The sequence below is a fragment of the Bos grunniens genome, chromosome 28, assembly GCF_055505025.1.
Source record: "Bos grunniens cultivar Pamir isolate PY7600 chromosome 28, Bosgru_T2T1.0, whole genome shotgun sequence".
NCBI lineage: Eukaryota > Metazoa > Chordata > Mammalia > Artiodactyla > Bovidae > Bos > Bos grunniens.
Window position 1 is genome coordinate 36,154,419 of NC_141192.1, and position 23,080 is coordinate 36,177,498.

The 23,080-nt window shown below is 37.4% G+C and overlaps 1 protein-coding gene across 13 annotated transcripts in view; it reads right to left on the minus strand.

Moving 5' to 3' along the window:
- RYR2 (ryanodine receptor 2) overlaps positions 1-23,080 on the minus strand; it is an 820,811-nt gene that overhangs the window by 463,495 nt on the left and 334,236 nt on the right. For all 13 annotated transcript variants that reach the window (XR_015157121.1, XR_015157120.1, XR_015157122.1 and 10 more), the window contains exons 6-10: positions 19,716-19,790; positions 16,756-16,834; positions 13,686-13,798; positions 4,977-5,076; positions 4,174-4,270 (exon numbers count right to left, since the gene is read on the minus strand). Coding sequence is in view for 10 of the 13 variants with exons in the window: in XM_086382784.1 (XP_086238910.1) it covers positions 4,174-4,270; positions 4,977-5,076; positions 13,686-13,798; positions 16,756-16,834; positions 19,716-19,790 (464 nt within the window). In the remaining 3 variants the exon portion in view is untranslated. The remainder of the gene's footprint in view (positions 1-4,173; positions 4,271-4,976; positions 5,077-13,685; positions 13,799-16,755; positions 16,835-19,715; positions 19,791-23,080) is intronic.

Consider the following 23,080-nt stretch of genomic DNA (forward strand, 5'->3'; position numbering starts at 1 on the left):
AACTAAGTCAGACAGAGAAAGACAAATTTAATAAGATATCCCTTATATATGGAATCTAAAAAAAAGATACAATTGAAGTTATTTACAAAATAGACTCACAAAATAAACTTATGGTTACTAAAGGGACAAGGTGGAAGGTGGATGGACAAATTAGAAGGTTGAGATTAACACACACACAATATAAAATAATCAACAAGGACCTACTGTATAGCATAGGAAACTCTACTCAATACTCTGCAATAACCTACAACGGGAAAAGAATCTGAAAAAGAATAGATACATATATACGTACAACTGAATCACTTTGGGCCATACCTGCTAACATGACATTGTAAATCAACTATATCCCAATATAAAATAATAATTAAAAAAATAAAGGACTCCCTTCCAACAAAAAATGAGTTAGCAGGAAATCTGCTCTGTAAGTATCATGTTTCATAAATCACATCTTTAACATACAGATTCTCTGGAATTCCTGGTAGTCCAGGAGTTAGGACTCTGCTTTCACTGCAGGGGGCATGGGTTCGACATAACTGTGCAATACAATTTAAAAAAAAAAAAAATTCTCTAATATCCAGGAGAGATGGAAAACTGAAGTCACTGCCAGTGAGCTTAGTCCAGGAAATCTGGGATGTATCTGATGCTGAATATTCTCATTTGAAAATGAGAATTAAAACTCTACAAAAACTACGCTCATCCATTCCTGGGTTCTAAAGCTGATCAAGAAAGAGGGGTCCTTCTCCACCACATACATGCCACATTCAGTTCAAAACAGTAGAGGATTTTCTTTGATATAGTTTAGCTTCTCTTTCTCTAAAATCTACGCTCTACCATTCTTTATGCTTCCATATCTGACTAAATGTTGTTCTTCTAAATAATAGTGATAACAGTAACAACAAAAGCAACAATACATTTGTTGATCTCTTAATATGCATCAAGATTTTATGTGCATTTTCTTACTGAACCTTCGCAACCATCCCATGAAGTAGCAGCTAGTATTTAAACTGCATTTTATAGAGGAGAAAAATCATGTTTAAAGAAATTTAGTCATCTTCATGAGTCACACAACTAGTAAGGGGCAGAGGAGAGGCCCATGCCTAGGTCTGTCTAATTCTACATCCCTAATCTCTGCAGTAACTGTACAAACAGTAGAAGGGCTCAAAAAATCACTTGGCTTAAGTGCTTGATTTAACAAATCAGAAATTAAGACTCCAAAGACTATGGCACAGTGTCTCTTTGCTCCTAAGTCTCTATGATTATATTATAGCATTGAACACATCTACACCAACAATCCTCCTTTGGACTCCATAACTTCCCTGGTTCTCCACTTAACTACCATTCTGGCTTTCTAGCAACTCTCCTTTGCCTGTCCATGTTCTAAGTGTCAGCCTTCTCTAGGACTCCATCCTCAGCCTCCTCTCTAGTTTATCTATGTCAAGGTTTTGCAAACTGCAAAAACATTTTTTTAATTGGAGTATAATTGCCTTAAAATATTGTGTTGGCTTCTGCTGTACAACAATGTGAATCAGCTATAAATATACATATATTCCCTCCTTTTTGAGCCTCCCTCCCTCCTCCCCGTTCCACTGCTCTAGGTCATCACAGAGCACCAGGCTGAGGGCAGCTTCCTGCTATCTATCTATTTTACGTACTGTAGTATATATATGTTAATGCTACTCTCTAAATTCTCCCCACCTTCTCCCATGTTATATTCATAAGTCTGTTCTCTATGTCTGCATCTCTATTCCTGCCCTGCAAATTGGTTAATCAGTACCATTTTTCTAAAGTCCCATACAACCTTCTTCTCTTTCTGACTTACTTCATTCTTATGACAGACTCTAGCTTCATCCACATCACTACAAATGGTCTAATTTCATTCTTTTTTATGAAAAGAAAGAAAGAAGTGAAGTCACTCAGTTGTGTCTGACTCTTTGTGACCCCATGGACTGTAGCCTACCAGGCTCCTCCATCCATGGAATTTTCCAGGCAAGAGTACTGGAGTGGGTTGCCGTTTCCTTCTCCAGGGGATCCTCCCAACCCAGGGGTCGAACCCAGGTCTCCCACACTGCAGGCAGACGCTTTACCATCTGAGCCACCAGGGAAGCCCTATTCATTTTTATGGCTGACTAATATTGCATTGTATATATGTAACATAACTTCTTTATCCATTCATCTGTCGATGGACATCTAGGTTGCTCTTAGCATACTTTTTAAAGCTATGCCCAAGTTGCTAAACATACCCCTTTAATTACAGTTCCTTCCTCTCTATATAGGGCTTCCATTCCTTCAACTACCCTACACGCACTTGTGATTCATATCCAACCCAAGTTTTGTCTAAGTTAAAGATTCAAAAATTCCAATTTCCCATAAACCCTTTATTTCCCATGACCCTTTGTACTCACCAGTGTCCAAAATCTCATTCAGTCCTTCATACCATATTTGTATATCTCCTACGATCTTTAACATCATCTCTCTTCCTTTGAATCAGCTCACCGTTAAATCTGATACACTCTCAGCGACCACATTGAGTTCATCCTTAAACCAGTCAATCAATCTGACTTGAAATATCTCTGAACCAGGCCATTCTATTCAAATGGCCACTGTCCAAGCTAAGCTTTTCCTTTTCTCTCATATGAATTACTACATCAGCCTTCTGATTTAATTGGATTGGTTTCCCCAATCCACAATCTCTCTACCTTTGGTCTAAGTTCCTCTCGTTCATCAGAGCAACACTTTTCAAAGATATTGACTATGTTATCCCTGCTCATCCCCACACACTCCTTCCCAACTCACTCAGAGTAAGAGCCAACCCATGGTTATTGCACTAAGGAGCCTTCAAAAGCTGATCCAACTCCTCCCTCCTAACTAGCTTCTATCTTCCTTCCATCCTGCCCCTCATCACTCCACAATAATTACTATTTCCAGGACACACTTCTGTTCATATTTTTGTTCGGAATTAATCCCTCAAAACAACAGCTTTTTGAAGCCCCTCTCATTTTCACACAAAGCCTTATCCACACCATCAACATCTTCTTCCTAGCCTGCTTTAAGCAGCACTTTTTAGTTTGTGGAATTTTTTCAGGCTCTGCATTTCACACTTCACCATAACTAGCTCTGTCTGGCAAGAGAGGTTAAGACTAGTATCCAGGTCTCAGACTGATTTTTCCCAAAGTTAAACAGCTAGTTAAATGATTGCTATTAATTTTCTAAATGTTTTCATTTCTAAATATGCATATATTATTAGAAATCTCCACCAGAAGACTTAAAGCCATGTAATAAATCACCCAGATCATGCCTTCTCTCACAGTAATCTCTTACACATCCTACCATATCCATTCATTAATTTGTGAGGCAAATGAAACGTTCAAATCATCCTAAATATTTTTATGCTTTTTTATTACTTGTGCATTTTTTCCTGTGATCCAGACTACTTCTATCTTGGCCCAGTGCAAAATAATATTAACACAAGAGCAGTATTAAAATCACATAAAATATTAGGGGAAATGATTAATTTTTTTACTTATGTCAGGTGGCACTGGTGGTAAAGAGCCCACCTGCCAATGTAGGAGACATAAGGGATGCAGGTTTGATCCCTAGGTCAGGAAGATCCCCTGGAAGAGGGCATGGCAACCCACTCCAGTATTCTTACCTAGAGAATCTCATGCACAAAGCAGCCTAGTGGGCTACAGTCCATAAGATCGCAAAGAGCTGGACATGACTGAAGCAACTTAGCACACACATCAGTCAATGGGAGGTAACAGAAAAAGGTCCTAAACTTCTGGGCACTTTGAGAACTCTGACTTTGAAACTGAATTTGAGACTAAACATTCCAGAAAGAGAATTCATCAAAAAAAAAAAAAAAAAAGAACATTTAATGAAGCCCTAAGTAATTAAATGTGTTCACTCTTCCCACTCAGTTTCTTGTATTCAATGCTTCTAACCATGGTTTCATTATACAAAAATTTTCAGCAACTCTACTGATAGGCAGTGAAAACCTAATATGAGAAAAAAATTTCAGAGGAAATCAACAAATGGATCACTTCAGTGGACAGACAAACCATAGTGGCCCACTTTCTATTACATGAATGGCCTGAACAGACCTATCCTTAATTTATAAAAATTGTATCAAAACATGAAAATGAAAGGCTTAAAGCACTGGGCCCAGGTACCAACCTCCGCTGCTCTTCACCGTGTTCTCCTGAAGGGACAGTGAGGCATTCATCCATGTGTCCATGAAGCAACCTGAGGACGTCACCACCAATCAGATACCCTAGAAGGATCGAAACGCAGTCACATTTGAATTGTCATCACTGGATATCGAAAGCTAAACAGATCATCTGATCTGATCTCCTATTTTCATAGACAGAGACACAGAAGTCTGATAAGGAGTAAGTACTGAACTGAAATCACAGAGATGAGTGGGGTCACCTGCCTTCCACCCCTGAACCCTGGGTTTCCAAGTCCCACAGTCAGTGATATTCCCACTACTATACGTGACCTCAGCCTCATAAAAGCCTCCACTAAACATACAGGCCTGAATAGGCTCAGATTTAAACTTATGTAAGTGAGAATAAGCAGAACAAACTGATACATCCAGAGAAAACCCTGATGCCCAAGCATTGCTGTGATCCAGCACTAAGTCACACACCCTGAAGATAAGAAATCTTGACGTTAGCCTAACCAAGCAATACCCTGAGGCCAAAACATGGAGAAAATAACCCCTAGAAAGCTAGCGCTTAAAGTACACACAGGAATAAGCTAAAGTTGACAATAGCGTAAAAATAAGGAGAGCTAAATCTTAACACAAATTTCACTTTTAAGTAGCAATTGAAATAAGTTTCTTAAATGTCATGTATCTTCATTATAGAATATTTTGACACAAACAGCTCTAATTTATTTGCTCACTATCACAATTCCAAAGAAGACTCTCAACTCTGTATCAGGGACCAGACTCCTAATGGAAGTGGAGTCTTTACCTTGGGCTGCTTCACTTCCTGAGCTGATGGGGGCCACGCTCCAGAGGGTCTGCTGGAAAGCAGCATCCACGTGCAAGCTGCCGTTACCGTAAGACAAGTGCTGCAGTAGAGGCAAAAAGAGGCATCACTACAGGCTCTGGGCACATCTTAACATGCAAGTGTTTCTGGCCACTCTAACTGCACACTGCAGATTTGGAAATGTCCGCAGAGAACCTCTGCTTCAATCCTGTCAATGAAACATGAAGGGACTAGCAGAATGAAAGTTAAGAGTTTATATCTGACTTTGGGTATTTATCAGCTTCCTTCTAAGCATTACTACTCAAGTCGCCAATCGGAAAACATACAAAGTAAAGTAATAAAATAAATTTGTGAAAATGGACTACTCTGTTGTAAAGGCTTACTGTACAGACAGAGGGCACTTATCATTAAAACTACAATTAAAGTTTTACATATCACACCATGACAGTGTTTTGACAGTGGAGTAGGTGAAATCCATAGGACTGATATGTCTCAGTTTTACAGGGTCCTTTAGGAACATTTATCAATAATTTGACATAATAGCCATTAGATGGCAATACTTCCTAATAGGTATCAAAAATCAGGACAGTCAATGTCCTTCAAAATTCATTCATTTTAAATTTCAGATGTTCCTGCTTAAAATCAAATGTATTAAAAGATGGTCATATTTTACATCTTTAAGAGCCATAATTGATGAACTCTGAAATGATAAGTAAAGGAAAACAAAATTATGAGTACAATCAAATGCCTTGCTTATTTCATTAATCATTACCTGGCTACTGCTGGAACAACCACCTCTTCTCTCAGAGTCATCTCAGTAAACATCACCAACATTCCTATAATATTCCTGCAACATTTTTCAATTTTGACAACAGCTTAAGCTTTTAAAGATTTTAATTGCACTAGAACTTTTCCAGCAATCTGACTCTCCGAGTTAAATAAAGAGCAGCCACAGCATGAAAAGTCACACTGGTATATGTCACAGGTCCTTTTAATACCCAAAGGTCTCTTGTAAGTATACAAATATTTATTATATATATAATATTTATACTAAATATACTAAGTCACCAGGACAGATAGGTACTTCATTTTCTTTCTCTTAAAAACAAAACCAAAGAAATTTGTGACATTTGACATATATGTAATTATCTAGAAAGTAATTTTTTCAGTCAGTAAGATTAAGGGTGAATGCATCAGATTCAGCAATAACATGCTCTTACCCCTCACCCCACACCCTCCTATTCACCTGAACCTGTCACTCTTAAGCAAACTTTCAGCTGACATGCCTTTACTGAATTAATTTCTTCTCTGATATGTTAAAATTCTTTAACTGTTTACAAAGAAATCATATTCCAGCTGCTCCCACAAACAAGAAACATATATTTTCCTACATATCCTTCATCATACAACATTATCCTTTAGTGTATTTTTCTTTCTCCCTCTTGTAAGCTATCTGGCACAGGCTCACAACTGTATTCCTCACATCCAGAAGGGTTATTAATAAAGAAGTAAGTGCAGAAGCCAATCAGACTTTTCAGATCAAAGTAGCATAAACTTTAAAGACTGTATTTTAAATTGTTTCATAAACATTCTTATTTCAATGACCAAATCCAGAATAACAGCAAAATAATAGAAAAATACATACCAAAAAAACTCCATAAAACCATATGGAATTTATCAAACCATCAGAAGATGATTCAAAATATCAATGCTTGTATTTTCACTTTTGAATTCAAGCGAAAGTTCATGCCACATTATAATACATAGATTTGTTCATTCATCCAGGTTCACTAAATATACTATGCATAAAGCATTGTGCTACATATTAATAGAACAAATTCCCCACCCTGAGGGTGCTTGCAATCTAGAACGAAAGGTAAAATATATGTACAAAATACTGTGAGTCAGTATTTTTAACACATTAGCTGAACTGTAATTACAGTGCTACAGGAACTGAGACATGAGACCACTTGGACCTGCCTAATCAGAACCGAGTCTATTGTCCTGGGCCTTGAGGACAGGTGGCGTTTCCACAGGAGAGACTGGATTCAGGAGCCAGTATGATCATTTCGCCTGAACCTCATATTGAAATACTTAGAGACGCTGTCTCCAACAGTTTGCACATACATTGAATTTGGGTATCTGTAGTCATAATGTTAATGTGCTAAGTGTAAATATACTAAAAATACCAAAACTTTTCTAACCTAGTTCGGAGATTTTCATTCCTAATATTCCAGAAACCTCATAGTTGGAAGTTGCCTGGGCTTTTTTTTTTTTTTTTTTTTTGGCCCTCTAAGCTCTAATAAGGGAAATAGGATGCAAAGAGGCAGAGATAAAGGAACGTAAGCACAGTAAAGAGTTTCATCTTTGGGGCATACAGCATATACTTAGAACCAGATTGAGACATATGCCTACAGACAAGGCAGGTGCCAGATCAAGGACCTTATTGGGAATAAGGAGCCACTGCAATGAAAAAATAATGGAGGAAGGAGTACTACAATGTAATTTTCAAATCATATCTAAGCCTGAAAGTCAAAGTGTTAATTGCTTAGTTGTGTCTGACTCTTTTTGCTACTCAATGGTCTGTCCATGGAATTCTCTAGGCAAGAATACTGGAGTCGGTAGACATTCCCTTCTCCAAGGGATCTTCCCAACACAGGGATCGAACTAGGGTCTCCTCCATTGCAGGCATGTTCTTTACCGTCTGAGCTACTAGGGAAGCCCAAGATACACAATAAATATAAGCATAAAAATAGGAAAATCTCAGCCTGTTGGAAAAATTTTTTTAAAAAGTCCTTAAGATCATATTACACCATTTCAAGTTATCTAAATAATGTCCACTCTTCTCAAAGAAATATTCTCTAGGCATAACTCTTTCGGATGCCTCTATTTAATTTTGCCACTTCACCAAGAAAGGGAAATCTGCATGAGAACCACACTGTTTGTGAATTCACAGGTCTGTGATGTTAAATATTCAGAAAGCAGTAACAGTTTCAGTAAGTAACACTAAGATGAGTTACCTTAAAGCAAAAACAGATGCCCAAGGTTGAAAGCACAGTTGGCCTTAGGCTGAAACATGTAGCTGCTCTCAAACGTACATACCCTCCAGGGCACTGGAGGGACTTGGGAGAGTCGTCTGCTCCCTTCTGTCACCCTGATTCGCATGTGACTCGTTCTCACAGACACACGAATCATCTGAGGAGCTTGCCCAAAAAAGGAAGATTTGGGGAATTTCCTTGGCAATTCAGTGGTTAAAACTTCACCTTCCAATGCAGGGGGGTGCAGGTTTGATTCCTGGTCTGGGAGCTACGATCCCATATGTCTCATGACCAAAAAAAGCAAAACAAAACAGAAGCAATACTGAAACAAAATCAATAAAGAATTTAAAAATGGTCTATATTTAAAATCTTACTAAAAAGACAAATTTGAATTCATGAGGTGGGGCCAGCGGGGCGGGAGGGGAGGGGGTTGGGCAGCCAAGGCCACTAATCCAAGAAGCAAGCTTTGAGTAACAAGACTTTGTATGATAGACGCACACAATCTCAGGCTTAGAGAAGATGCTATAAATCCCCTCCCAGGGGTTCTCAACCTGGACTCCACTTTGATACTTTCCGTTTCCTTTGTAATCCAGTGTATATATATTGTATGCATCTTTAAAGCTAAGGAGACAAGGAATATCTGACTGCCCAAAAGCTCCAAAGCACAAAAGTTTTTAAGAATATCCAAATTCAACCTTTATCTGAGGCCTTCATTCACTCATTTCTCTCTCATGAAGGGCCAGGCACTTGGGCCCTAGTGACATGACACTCTGGAAAAATGATCCTCCAGCGACAGGGAACACAAGTAAATAAGATGTATCACCCTTCAGACTTCATTTTGTTAATTCTGAGAAAAAAAAACTGAGAGACACAGTCTATGTTTTCATTACCTGTGCCACAGAGGAAAAAAAAAAAAAGGCGATTGCTGTCTCTCTAGCTATCAATATTTTTATGCAACTTGAGGCAACTCAGTAACCTATATAATCAAACCACCTAGCATTTCTTATCAGAAATAAAGAGGTTGGTATGAGAGAGGAAATTTTTATGAGCCTTAGAATAGCTTTCTTTTAAGCATTTTTCATCACTCTTTCGATTGTGAGGTTCTGCTTTTCGCAATTTACTTTTAGACAGTTGTTTGGTAATATTTTCATGGATTAAAAACAATCTGTTTCTATAGGTGACAGAGAAAATTATTCAAAAATCAATGTTTCAAATGAGAGCAATCCAATCCATGGGTTGAAAATTCATGTGCATACCAGGGTGGTTTTATCTCTAACACAAGCAAGAGTTGTTTTACATGCTTTACTTTATTTTGTGCAGTTTGAAATAGATTCACAGTAATAGCTATTTGATCATGTTTCCTCTCTTTTAAATTGTATTGTTCTCTTATAATTTAAGCTGCTTTGCTAAAGCCTTCTTTTAAAAAAAAGAAATCATTTCAATGGGGAAAAAGAATTCCACACCCCACCCCACACCCCTGCCTTGGATATTCCTAAAAAGAGGATGAAGGTATCATTTTTTATATTAAAATATGAAACAGCAAGCTTGGAAAAACACTATTTTGGATAAGGGGTTTACAATCTTTTCTGGAGATAAGACCCTTTATTCCTAGGAAATCCTGTAAGGAGGTTCAACCCTTTAAGCGGAAGGTGGAGCACCCCAGGAGAAGCCTGGGGCTCCAGGAGTCCAGCACAGTGCCCTCTTCCGTCCAAAGACAGAAGAGAGAGAAAAATCAGTCCTTCGATCAGTTTCAATTTACCATCCCAACGGATGTAACCTTGATTAGAGCAGCAAGTAAACAATTAGATAGTTTAACCTTAGCTTAACAATCACTGTTAGTGAAGGGAAATTAGACAAAGGCCAACTGACAGCAATGACTTAAAAAAAAAAATCAAGACTGGCAGTGTTTATTTTCAATGTGTGTGTTAGTCGCTCAGTCGTGTCCGACTCTTTGTGACGCCACGGACTGTAGCCCACCAGGCTCCTTTGTCCATGGGATTCTCCAGGCAAGAATACTGGAGTGGGTTGCCATTTCCTTTTCCAAAAAGGCTGATAAAAGTGTGTAAAATCAAGATGAAATTTATTTTCAGTAGTTAGTTATAACTGCTGTTTTCAGTCAAATTTCTCAACTAATTTTTAACCATATCAGAACCTTCTCAGTATATGACTCTTGCTTACACACAATAGACCTTTATTTAAAATAAACTGTTACATCAGAGTCTGTTTACTCTTCACTTACCCTCTTTCTCTTCTTCTGGTTAAATATCTGAAGTTCCTTTAACTATTCTTAATAGGTACAAATCTCCCAGGTAAATAATGATAACAATTTTTAGATGTGTCGTAGAGCTAAAAGTTTTGTCTGGATTAAGCATTCTATTCTCTTAATATCCCTGTGAATGGAGCTATTACCTGGATCCAAAAGATGAAGAAACAGAGAGTTTGAAGAGGTTATGTGACTGGCCCAAGCTCATGCTTATTGGGCTCTGTACTAACAAATAAGTGTGTGTATGTGAGAATATATGCAATCCATTTTCAGTTATTCAGTTTCAGTATGTGGATTATTTCAGCCCTACTGTTTATTCCAACGTCTTTTATTGCCTCACTTTTTACCCTTTCACTTGCTCCAGGTCCTTCTAACTAAGCACCATGTGGTCCTTGAATCCATGAACATAAGACTTCATATTCTTACTATAATCACCCACGTGGAAATGGCAGGTAATAATTAACTATGCCTAAATCCATTCAAACATCCCTCAGCATCTCTAACCTCAACTCGAACACTAAGTCTTAACAGTATTCTCCTTTAGTTCCATGGGCTTGGTCTGTTTTTTCACTACTTTTTCAAGGGCAGAAACCATGTGTAATATGTGGTTGTTCCTCTGGTTTCCATTATTATATGTGAGGTCCACAGAGATAATCACTAAAATTACTGACTTTGTCACCAAATGAAAGTAATTGAAATTTTAACAATCTGCTTGGTCAACTATCTGTAGTTTTTTGTTGTTTTTTTTTTTTTAAATTTACCTATGTTTTAATTGAAGGATAATTGCTTTAAATAATTGTATTGTTTTCTATCAAACCTCAACAGGAATCAGCCATAGGTATACCTATATCCCCTCCCTCTTGAATCTTTCTCCCATCTGCCTCCCCATCCCACGCCTCTAGTTGATACAGAGCCCCTGTTTGAGTTTCCTGAGCCATACAGCAAATTCCACTTGGCTATCTATTTTACATATGGTAATGTAAGTTTCCATGTTAGTCCGTCCATACATCTCACCCTCTCCTCCCCTCTCCCCAAATCCATAAGTCTGTTCTCTATGTCTGTTTCTCCATTGCTGCCCTGCAAATAAATTGTCCAGCACCATCTTTCTAGATTCCCTATATATGCATTAGCACACGATATTTATCTTTCTCTTTCTGAATATAAAAGTTTATCAGAGGGACAATCCTGGAAGTGCAGTGGTTGAGACTCCACCCTTCTATGCAGGGAATGCAGATTTAATTCCTGATTGGGGAACTAAGATCCTGCCTGAAGGGCAGTGTGGCCCCCCCAAAAATATATTCTTTTAAAGGGTTATGAGAAAAGGAGTTTAAATAAACTGGTTAAAATGTAGCTTGCTCTGTAAATGTAATTAGTCATGAAGTTCATTTATTTTCCAAGGTAACAGAAGGGGAACCTCATGCATTACAATTACTACCACTGTTTGTACAGTGGTCTTTAATTCCAAGAATGTTCAAATTTATCCTCTCATTGCTTCATCACAGTAACTGTGGTGTTAGGGATAACTGTCACCATTTTGCAATAAGGAAGCCAGAATTCATGGAACTATGTGATTCAAGAACTAGTGGTAGAATGGACACTTAAAAGCCCTGACCTCAGTGAGATTCTGAACTTTCTACTCCTTCTGTGCATACTGATGCCAGCCTGCCAAACTCTGCTCGGTAGTGGAAAGAACAAGCCGTACAGCAAAAACATGCACAAATAGAAATAGTTATGCACAAATAGAAATAATATATGTGCAGAATTTATAAAATCCCATGGACGGAGTAGCCTGGTAGGCTGCAGTCCATGGGGTCGCAAAGAGTCGGACATGACTGAGCGACTTCACTTTCACTTTTCACTTTCATGCATTGGAGAAGGAAATGGCAACCCACTCCAGTGTTTTTGCCTGGAGAGTCCCAGGGACAGCGGAGCCTGGTGGGCTGCCATCTATGGGGTCGCACAGAGTCAGACACGACTGAAGCGACTTAGCAGTAGCAGCAGCAGAATTTATATACTGAGAAGCAGGCATGAATTATTTTTATTACTGCTATTGGTTTCCAAGTAAAACGACAATTCGAAATGTCTACCTCCTGATCAAACTACATCACCATCACATACACAGCACAGGAACACAGCAAGGGCTTAATAGAAGATTATTTGACAAGCTGGCACACTTGCATGGTCCTAGAAATGTGCGTGGTGTCTGTTTCCACCTATACTGGTTAAAAAAAAATGAGAGGGATGCTCCAGGCCTCCCTTTAGCTCTGCATTATAGCTGCTGCATTTAATAGTTCCTGTCAGTTACATGAGGCCTCATTTCACCACTTCCCTGTCTTCCTCATTACTTCTTCCCTCAAAAGCAAGTAAAACTACATCCTTCCTCCTTAGCAATGTTTTGAAAATTGGAATTAATTGTGTTGGTTAGCAAAAACTTACTTAACCCACAAGACCCACTCTATTTAGAGCCTCATAGAGCCAAGCGGTACCAACTACTTTCTTAATTCAAAATCACACGCAAATATTTTGATTTAAGGAAATGGAAATAAACTCATGCTAACTGATAGAAAGTGTAATTGCAATAATGCTCTATTTCTGATTTTTGTTTCAGTCATCATACACTATGATGTCTGGGATTTTTTTATGTGGATGTTCATGTAGAGTTTATAATACCCCATTTTATATTTGTTTACTTTCACTTTAAAATAAAAAATATTTTGCCCTGGTATCTTATACACTTCCACTGATTGCAATCTTTTGTGAACTTCTGCATATGATTATTTTTACCAAAAATACAATTTACTAAATAAGTTAAATTAAATAGATATTGGCCTTACCACAAAAATAAAAAACACCTCCTCTGATTAAACATAAACTTCTTTCTTTAATCTTTCATTTCCAGCCCTTTTCCTCTGGAACAATGCAATGTCAGTGAGAGAATTAAACTGCATTTCGTTTATTTCTCCTTTCTTAGCATGACAAGGGTTTCTCCTATAATAATTTGCTTTCATAAATATCAAAATAGGTAATCACAGCCTCATTAATACAGCCTTCTCTTTGGGCACAAAATAACGTCTATGGAATTTCAAATTCCTGATTGGATTGCGTTTATTGCTATTAATAAAATAATCCAAGAACAGTCTCTATCAATGTCATGAATATACATATCCAGGGCATGAGGGAAGTCTGTGTAAATAATCCTGCTAAGCCACATTTTCACACATCACATCATTCCCTTTACTTATGGAGTTATTTATAACTCATCAAATAGAAATACAGGTTTGTTTCTACGCAATTTTCCTAGATACTGGCAATCTCAGCTTTAAAGGGATCATTTTATTGACCTGTCGCTTATCTGATTCCCAAGTACACGATCTCACTTTCCACACTTACCAGGTACCTTTCAGAGGACACGCTCACTAAGATGAGGTCATCTCCAACCCGCACTTTTTCTCCTTCTGAGCGCTGCTTAGAGGCAGGATGAATGATCCACCAACAAGCTTCACCTGCACAGTGATTGACAAGTGAAACACAAGGAAGGGCCTCTGAGTTTAAAACTTGATGTTCTTGGCCAGTGACTCCAAAATAAAAGAGGGAAATGAAATAAATCTTCAAAATTAGTCTCCTGAAAATAAAACTGTCCTGTTTACACAAACTTTAGAAATTTGAAATTGAATGCAAATTCACCTCACAGACCATGCAAATCAAAAGAATTAGGACAAATTAGCTTTAGAATCTAAAAAAGAGTGAATATATGCTTAAATGATTCAGTGTGCTGCACACCCGAAACTAACACAACATTGCAAATCAACTGTACTTCAGTAAAAATTTAAAAGGAAGAAAGGAAGGGAGGGAAGAAGGGAGGGAGACACAGTGACATGCAAAGATTCTTCTCACAGAAAGTGACTGTGACATTTGGGGAAGTGTGGGGTCTCTTTCTCCCACGAAGAACTGCTTTGAAGGGATATTTATTTATGCCAACATAAGACCAAATTCACCAGCCACACTGATCCAACTTCGTTCCTTAGACAATCACATGTCATTAAGCAGCTCACATGGCTCCTTCCAATTATATCCAGTTTTTTTACCATATGATTTTCAAAAGGATTTGGGGTTTTGTTATGTGACAGTTATATTGTGATAATTAAAAAGCTTCTAATTTGGGTGGATAGTGATTCAAAATGAGCACAAATATTGTCACTTAAGTTTTACTAACTACCCTGTGCCTTATTTTAAAATGTAGTAGTTTCTATTAATCTAGAAGTAAGATAGAAGAGAATTCTACAGAATTGTCTGGGATACATTATAAAAAGACACATTATTAAGCTATCTGAGTAAACATAAAATTAAATAATTTCTTCTAGAACAAGTCAAGCATAAGCCTCATGAACCGTGTAACCATTCTCCATTCTTCGGTCCCATCACCAAGGATACAAGTGTAAGCACGCAATTCTTCAATCTGTTCATGGCTATTTTTAAACCTAAATATAAGTTCTATTGCAAAATGAGAATAGTTTTAGTAATGCATTTGTGCTTGTGTGCTAAGTCACTTCAGACGTGTCCGACTCTTTGAGACCCTATCAACTGTAATCCACCAGGCTCCTCTGTCCATAAGATTCTCCAGGCAAGAATACTGGAGTGGGTAAGCCAAGCCCTCCTCCTGGGTATCTTTCTGAGCTAGGGATCAAATCCACGCCTCTTACATCTCCTGCATTGGGAGGTGGGGTTTTTTTTGTTTTTTTTTTTTTGTTGTTGTTGTTGTTTTTTTACCACTAGTGCTACCTGGGAAGCCCCATCTAATAATTATCACTCTCTTTCTCTGTGCCTCCAACTATTATTTCTCCGTAACACTTATGTTTAGGTTTTTTGTTTGTTTATTTGTTTTTTACTAATTACCAAATGCCAGAATGTAAATTCTACAATAGTAAGGCATTTGTATGTTTTATTTACTAGGGCTTTGTCAGCTCCTACTAGCATTTTGGAGGCATTTGCTGAATATTTTCTTACACAAACCAGTCTTACTTGACTGTCACCTTGCAGAATTCCATATCTTCATTCACTCAATTCACATTTTTAGAGTTGTAGGAAGTTTTTCATTCGTTCACTCAAACATTGATAAAGCACATGCTTTGTCAACCACTGCTTTAGTAGCTGGAGATATATCAACAAATATGGGAAAAAATGTATCTGCCTTATGAGTTTCATTCTGATTGAGGCAGGCACACAACAAACAAGAAATATAGTAAATAGTTTGGTAATTCACAATTAGTACAGAGTTACAGGGAAAATAAAGTAGCATAAGGGAATTAGGGCACAGAGACGAAGATGGCCTTGTTTGGTGAGTTTCACTATTATATAATAGTATCAATGAATGAAAACAAGTTATAGATCATGCACATGGTTTTACTTGTTTTGAGAGAGAGAACTGAGGACGTTTTTCCACATAACTATGTGCGGAAGTAATTACGGTGAAAAAACTAAAAAAAAAAAACCAAAACACAGAGGAATGGCTGAGAATATATAGAATTAAATAAAAATGAGAGGAATATATTTATCTTTTTGGTGCCTGGGATTCTCAGAATTCCCTGTATAAGGTGATGTGTTTGTCTATTAAAAAGTTAATTAGGTTGGTAAATAGAACTTTATTTTATCCATTTGTTATTGGTCACATTTTTAGAGTATGGGAAAGTATTTCAAAAAGGAGGGCAGGTGTGAGTTTCATGTCACCTATAAAAGCAACAACCTGATACAAGTTGATCTATTTCCTTCCATTCCTTTTTCTACTTGGTCCTTAATCTTTAATTCCAAAGGCAGACATGCTCATTGTAAAAAATAAAAGAATCAAATCATACAGAGGTGGATATAGTGTAAAGTCTTTAGAGCACTGAGAAGAAAAACACAATAAAATCTATACTCTCGTATTTTGAGTCTTCAAAAGGATAAATATACTAATATATGTAAATAAATAAATAAATAAATAAATATATATATATATATATATATATATATATAGTTTGATGACCCTTTTCGTTTTCTGTCTTTTTGGTTGAATGTTGACACCGATTATGTTGTATTTGCACACTTAAAAATGTTTTTAAGATGAAATATAAAATAAAGAAATATGCAATAATACTTTACAAACTAATCAGTGCACCTTAATATGGTTATCAGACAGCAGAGCATGTTGTTAAGTACTGTTTTCCTACCCAACTCCATCAAAAGAATAAAGTTTAAAGTCTAGTTTGCAAATCAAGATAATTATGTCGGGATGACCTTCCAACAGAAACAGTGCACATTTCCTCCTTCTAATAAAACCCTTCCATAGTTAATCACTGGTTTCATCCTGAAACCGTTCCTAAGAATATCCAGCCAATACATCTTCCATCAGGTCTCATGATGTCTCCCAATCCAGTTCCTGCCATGCTCTTCTGAACACAGCTTCATTGCAGACCAAGGTGCTCACCTGTTGTATCCTCTTGCAAGCCAACATCAAAAGCCAGCTTATCAGTTGAAGACCGAGAGGTGGACAGGCAGCACAGATACTAAAAGACACAGAATCAGTAGTTGTCACTAAACATATCCCGTTCTTTCCAAGTCTAATTCTGAGCACTTAGCATTCACTGGGAGCAATGTTCTAGAGGAAATGTGGGGTTTTTTTCCCACTCAGAAAAATATTGCAGAAATATGTCCTGTAGACAAAACAAGATGAGTAACTGGGGATATGTCTCTACATCTCTCACTTTGTGTGATATTCATGATCATAAGCAAAAGAACAACCTGATCTGTCAGAAATCTTTATTTCAAGCAGAAATTTGAACACTATTCACTTTTATCTTCTAGTTTTATTTTCAAATTTTTAAACTCTTTAAAATTCATCTAGAATTGATCGTGGCATGTAGCATATTCCTCACTGCAATGAGGCTTTATTGGGTGTATACCTATGTGTGCTTACCCAGGAAGAATGCAACTCTGCCCAACACCATCATCTCTGACTCCTCTCCCTGCCTCAAGTTTTCCTAACTGGATATTCTTGGACATAAAGTTTAGGATCATTTTTCTGGCCAACTCCCCTACTCCCATGCTAACCTCAAAATCTACACTAAGTGCTACAAGACTGAGAACACAGAGATGAATCTAGTATGAGCTCAAGATACACTGTCATCTACCCCAACCAAGTGCAGTGCTTGAAAGAACAGGAACTATGCCGACAGGACTCAGGAACAGCTCTGGGGATTAGGCCAGCCCAGACTTCCAGAATCACTGGATAAGTAATGCAAGACCTAGACAATCCCTACAATGGAAAAGGGTCCACCCAACTCAGTGGGTGTCTGTGAGTGTAAGGAGGCAGGTGATAAATGGATTGGGGATAGAAGTCAAGTGGAATTTGGTGCCATGAGGGTGTAAATTCAATGAACCAGGAGAATCTGTTCCCTGACTGTAAACCACTGACTCCCAAAGATATAGAAAAGATGCTTCAAAGGTCCTCAAACATATTCCTAGCTAGTTAGGAGTAGGAGTCTAATCATAAGACATTGTGGTCTCTGAGGTTTACAGACTTTAGATCTAGGCATATTAAATATCAATGTTAATTTGAGGAAAAGTACCAATATTGTAATACTGACTTCCTGGGGGAAAAAAAATGTACAGTGATCCCTATTAAAGTGTTCTGTGATATTTTCCAATAATATTACAGTACCAGGCTCTGGAGTTGTTAATGTACATTCTCTCTTCCTTAAATGTTCACTGCAACTGCTAGGTACAGACTATAATTATTCAACTAAATGTTAATTAAATTTTATATGGCAAAGACTAGTCTTTCTTACTATATCTAGCACCCAGAACAGTATCTAGCACACAAGAGGTGCTGAATAATATTTACTGACTGAATGAGTAAAATTTTCAGTTGCATTTACAGGCTTAGAGAGGTTCAGCAAGGTACCCAAAGGAGTATAGCATATAGGAAAGTAAGCCTGAACCCAGATCTACCAACCATGTTTAGGCTCTTTCCCATCTACTATGTATAGAGAGGGTAGTTATTTAAAAACAGACTCTCATATTTATTATTTTATGTGTTCTGATTCCTGAAAGTGAAGTTCTTCCCATGGAGTTTTAATGTATGAGTGCTATATGCAAAAATGCTATTTTTATACATTTGTCTTGTATCCAGTCACTTGAAGTGTTTTCCTTTATTTTACTTCATATCTTAATAAGTCAGCCAAGATTTCCAGAACAATGTTAGACAGCATATTCTTGGAGTTTGTTTTTGTTTTGTCAAGAATGGACTTAGTGTTTGACAATTAACTATGAAGTTGGCCATTGATTTAACACAAATATTTTCCTCATCACTGAGGAAATAACCATCAATGATCAATTTTTATTAGGAATTGGTAGTTTTATTAAAAACTTGTTTCATACCTGTTAAGATGATCACATTTTTCTCATCTTACTTACTAATGTGATGTAGGCCATTAATAGCAATGACATTATTAAGTCATCATTAAAATCATATCTATACTTTTCCTATACTTCTCTTCCTGTACTTTTCAATTCCATTAACCAGATTTTTCATATCAGTATTCCTGATGATAAAGACATGATTTTTTTTCTGTTTTGAGGGGTATTGCTATAGAGACTATGCTTAAGTTTTTGCTCAAAAACAGTCTACATATTTAGGGAATTATCTCCTTCTTAAAAGTAGTGATTATTTTATATTTCTAAGTACTGGACTATCATGTAGTCACTAAAATAAATCTGATAAAAATTTAAATAACATAGATAGTACTTGTACTGTGACAATATGTTAAAAAAAAAACCTGTATAAAATTTGGTTATGTAACAAGATATCAGTTATACAAAAAAATTAAGAAAATATTGAAAATTTTTAAACAGTTCCCAAGAATTTTCTGTCATTGGTGTGATCATGAAGATTTCATTCTTCTGTAATTTCCAAATCTTACAGAATGAATATGTATTGTTTGTACAACTTAATAAAGCTTTCAAAAGAAGAGAATGCTTATATATTTTATAATACTTTAGACCTATAAGAATATATATACACACATATATAAATGATAATGAGTAAACTGTATCTGAGAGGAACCCAGTAGATAAATGGATAACTGGGTGTAAGAAGGAGCTGATATGGGAAAAAAAAGAAACTCTCCTCCTAAACCTAGTCTTTCAAAATAAGATACAAAGACAGAAGTCATACAGTGATAGAATGTATGGTCCTTAAAGGCCCTCTAAGCGAACCATCATATTATAAATGAGAAAATAAACAGTGTTCAAATATATTAAAAAACACATACAATTCAAGCTTATTAAAGCCATCAATGAAATGGGATTACCAAATATTTCTTTGCCCTGTATGCACAAATAGATCAGCATGACCATAGGGGAGATGAAGTCTCCACATGTACTCACCATGCCACTGTAGGAATGCCGCAGCAGTATTGCATGACCGTAGAGGAGCGTTCGGTGGCCACCACCTTGAGCAGTCTGCATAGAGCAAAGAAAGAGTCCGCAAAGAAAAAAAAAAAAAAGTAAACTTAACTAAGTGTATAAAATGCTCTCCTCTTCACATGAATAGTTTAATGGGAATAAAATAAGAGCTAGTGCAAATGTAGTAGAGAATCCTCTTCCCAATGCAGGATAAATGTAAGGGAAATGGGTTTGATTTCTGGGACAGGAAGATTCCCTGGAGGAGGAAATGGCAGTCCACTCCAGTATTCTTGCCTGGAAAATTCCACAGAAAGAGGAGTCTGGTGGGCTACAGTCCATGGGGCTGCAAAGAGACAGATATGACTGAGCATGCATGCACACAGATGAGCAAAGTGCTATGCAAAGAATCCTTAAATTGGGACAAAGCTACCAAGGGAGTAGCTGGGGGTGGGGGAGGGGAGAGCTAGCAGTTTAATTAGTTCTTGAAGAATGAACCTGAGTTCAAAAATATCGTGATTTGTAATTACTGATTCCCAGTTGTTTATTGTCTGTATTTCCCATTACACTCTGGTCCATGTTGAATAGGGACTATGGTACTTCGGGCACCACGGGATCTCAGGTACTTTGCAAAATGCCTGGTACATAGAAAGGACTAAATAAGCATTTCTTCAATGACTAAGTCTGATTAAAACACAAAGATCATCGAATGAATCTTCAGGCCTAAAAACCTTTCCTACCTTCCAAATGTTTCTAAGAAAAACATCCAAATTCCTTTATATGAGATAGAAGGTGGGTGCTCACTCATTCAGTCATGTCCAACACTTTGTGACCCCCATCGACTGCAGCTTGCCAGGCTCCTCTGTCCATGGAATTCTCCAGGCAAGAGTATTGGAGTGAGTAGCCATTCCCTTCTCCAGGGGATCTTCCCAACCCAGGTATCGAACCAAGGTCACCTGCGTTACAGGCAGATTCTTCACCGTCTGAACTACCAGGGAACCCCACATGAGATAGAAGAGTGCTTCTCAAATTCTAGCATGCTTAAAAATCAGCTGGAGAGCTTGTGAAAACACAGAACCCTTGGCATGTCCCTGAGATTCTGCTCCAGTAGGTCTGGGATAAACACAGAGACACTGCATTTCAAAAATTTCCCAGTGGTGCAGGTACTATTGTTTTGGGGACAACATTGAGTAGCATAAGCATCAAGGACATTCAGCCCTTTCTAACCTGGCCCCCAAATCCCTTTGTGCTCCAAAGAGACACGCTTTCCCTGCCCTGAGCTTTCTTGCTGCTCTCAACACAATACCAGCGGCATGTGTGGATAAGTGCCTTAAAAAACAACCGCAGAGTATTAAGAAAGAGGAAGAGACACCCTGATTGAAGGACTGGGTCACAGATCAGGTTAAGATCATGGGAAGTAGAGAACATTATACTAAGGAGTTTTTACCTGTTTCTATAGGGAAAAGAGATCTTTAAGGATGAGTATGAAGATACTGACTTAAACATACCTGTGGTGGATTCATTTCAATATTTGGCAAAACCAACACAATATTGTGAAGTTTAAAAATAAAATAAAATTAAAAAAAAATAAAAATAAAAAAATGGCTAAAAGGAAAAAAAAAAACACAAAATTCAGGTAAAAAAAGATGAAAATAAAGCTCACCTAAATTCCTGAGGAAATCACTCTCAATATTTTTTTATCTTATAATCTTTTTTTTCTCTATCTACATGTCAAAATAAAAATGCAACTGTATAAGAAACACTTTAATAAAATGCAGTTAAAAAAAAAGTACAGAAGAAAGCACTTTAATATTCAATATCATTATACCTTTTTTACTAAAAATATATCTCCTTCCTATTATTTCAATTAATTTCTTCTTCAAATTTATTTTTTTATTGAAGGATAATTGCTTTAAAGAATTTTGTTGCTTTCTGTCAAACTTCAACATGAATCAGCCATAAGTATACATATATCCCTGACCTTTTGAACCTCCGTCTCATCTCCCTCCCCACCCCACCCCTCTAGGTTGAAACAGAACCCTTGATTGAGTTTCCTGAGCCATACAGCAAATTCCCTTGGGCTATCTCTTTTACATATGGTAATGTAAGTTTCCATCCTACTCTTTCCATACATTTCACCCTCTCCTCCCCTCTCCCCATGTCCATAAGTCTATTCTCTATGTCTGTTTCTTCATTGTTGCCCTGTAAATAAATTCTTCAGAACCATTTTCCTACATTCCATACATGTGCATTAGAATACAATATTTATCTTTCTTTTTTGGACTCACTTCATTCTGTATAATAGATTCTGTGTTCATTCACCTCATCAGAACTGACCCAAATGTGTTCCTTTCTTTGGCTGAGTAATACTCCATTGTGTATATGTACCAGACTTGTTTATGTATTCATCTATTGATGGACTTCTAGGTTGCTTCCATGTTCCAGCTATTGTAAATACTGCTGCAGTCAACAATGGGATACACATGTCTCTTTCAATGTTGGTTTCCTCAGGGTATTTGCCTAGGAGTGGGACTGCTGGGTCATATGGTGGTTTTATTCCTAGTTTTCTAAGGAATCTCCCTCCATACCCTCTTTCATAGTTGCTGCTGCTGCTGCCGCCAAGTCGCTTCAGTCGTGTCCGACTCTGTGCGACTCCATAGGGATTCTCCAGGCAAGAACACTGGAGTGGGTTGCCATTTCCTTCTCCAATGCATGAAAGTGGAAAGTGAAAGTGAAGTCACTCAGTCGTGTCTGACTCTTAGCGACCCCATGGACTGCAGCCTACCAGGCTCCTCCATCCATGGGATTTTCCCGGCAACAGTACTGGAGTGGGGTGCCATTGCCTTCTTCCTCTTTCATAGTGGCTGTTATCAATTTACATTCCCACCAACAGTTCAAGAGCGTTCCCTTTTCTCCACACCCTCTCCAGCATTTATTGTTTGTAGACTTTTTGATGAGGGCCACTCTGACTGGTGTGAGGTGATATCTCATTGTGGTTTTGATTTGCGTTTCTCTAATAATGAGCAACGTTGAGCATCTTTTCATGTGTTTGTTAGCCATCTGTATGTCTTCTTTGGAGAAATGTCTGTTTAGGTCTTTTTCCCACTTTTTGATTGGGTTGTTTGCTTTCCTGCTATTGAGTTGTATGAACTGCTTGTATATTTTGGAAATTACTTCTTTGTCGGTTGTTTCATTTGTTATTATTTTCTCCCATTCTGAGGGTTGTCTTTTCACCTTGCTTAGAGTTTCCTTTGCTGTGCAAAAGCTTTTAAGTTTAATCAGGTCCCACTTGTTTACTTTTGTTTTTATTTCCATTACTATAGGAGGTGGGTCATAGAGGATTTCGCTTT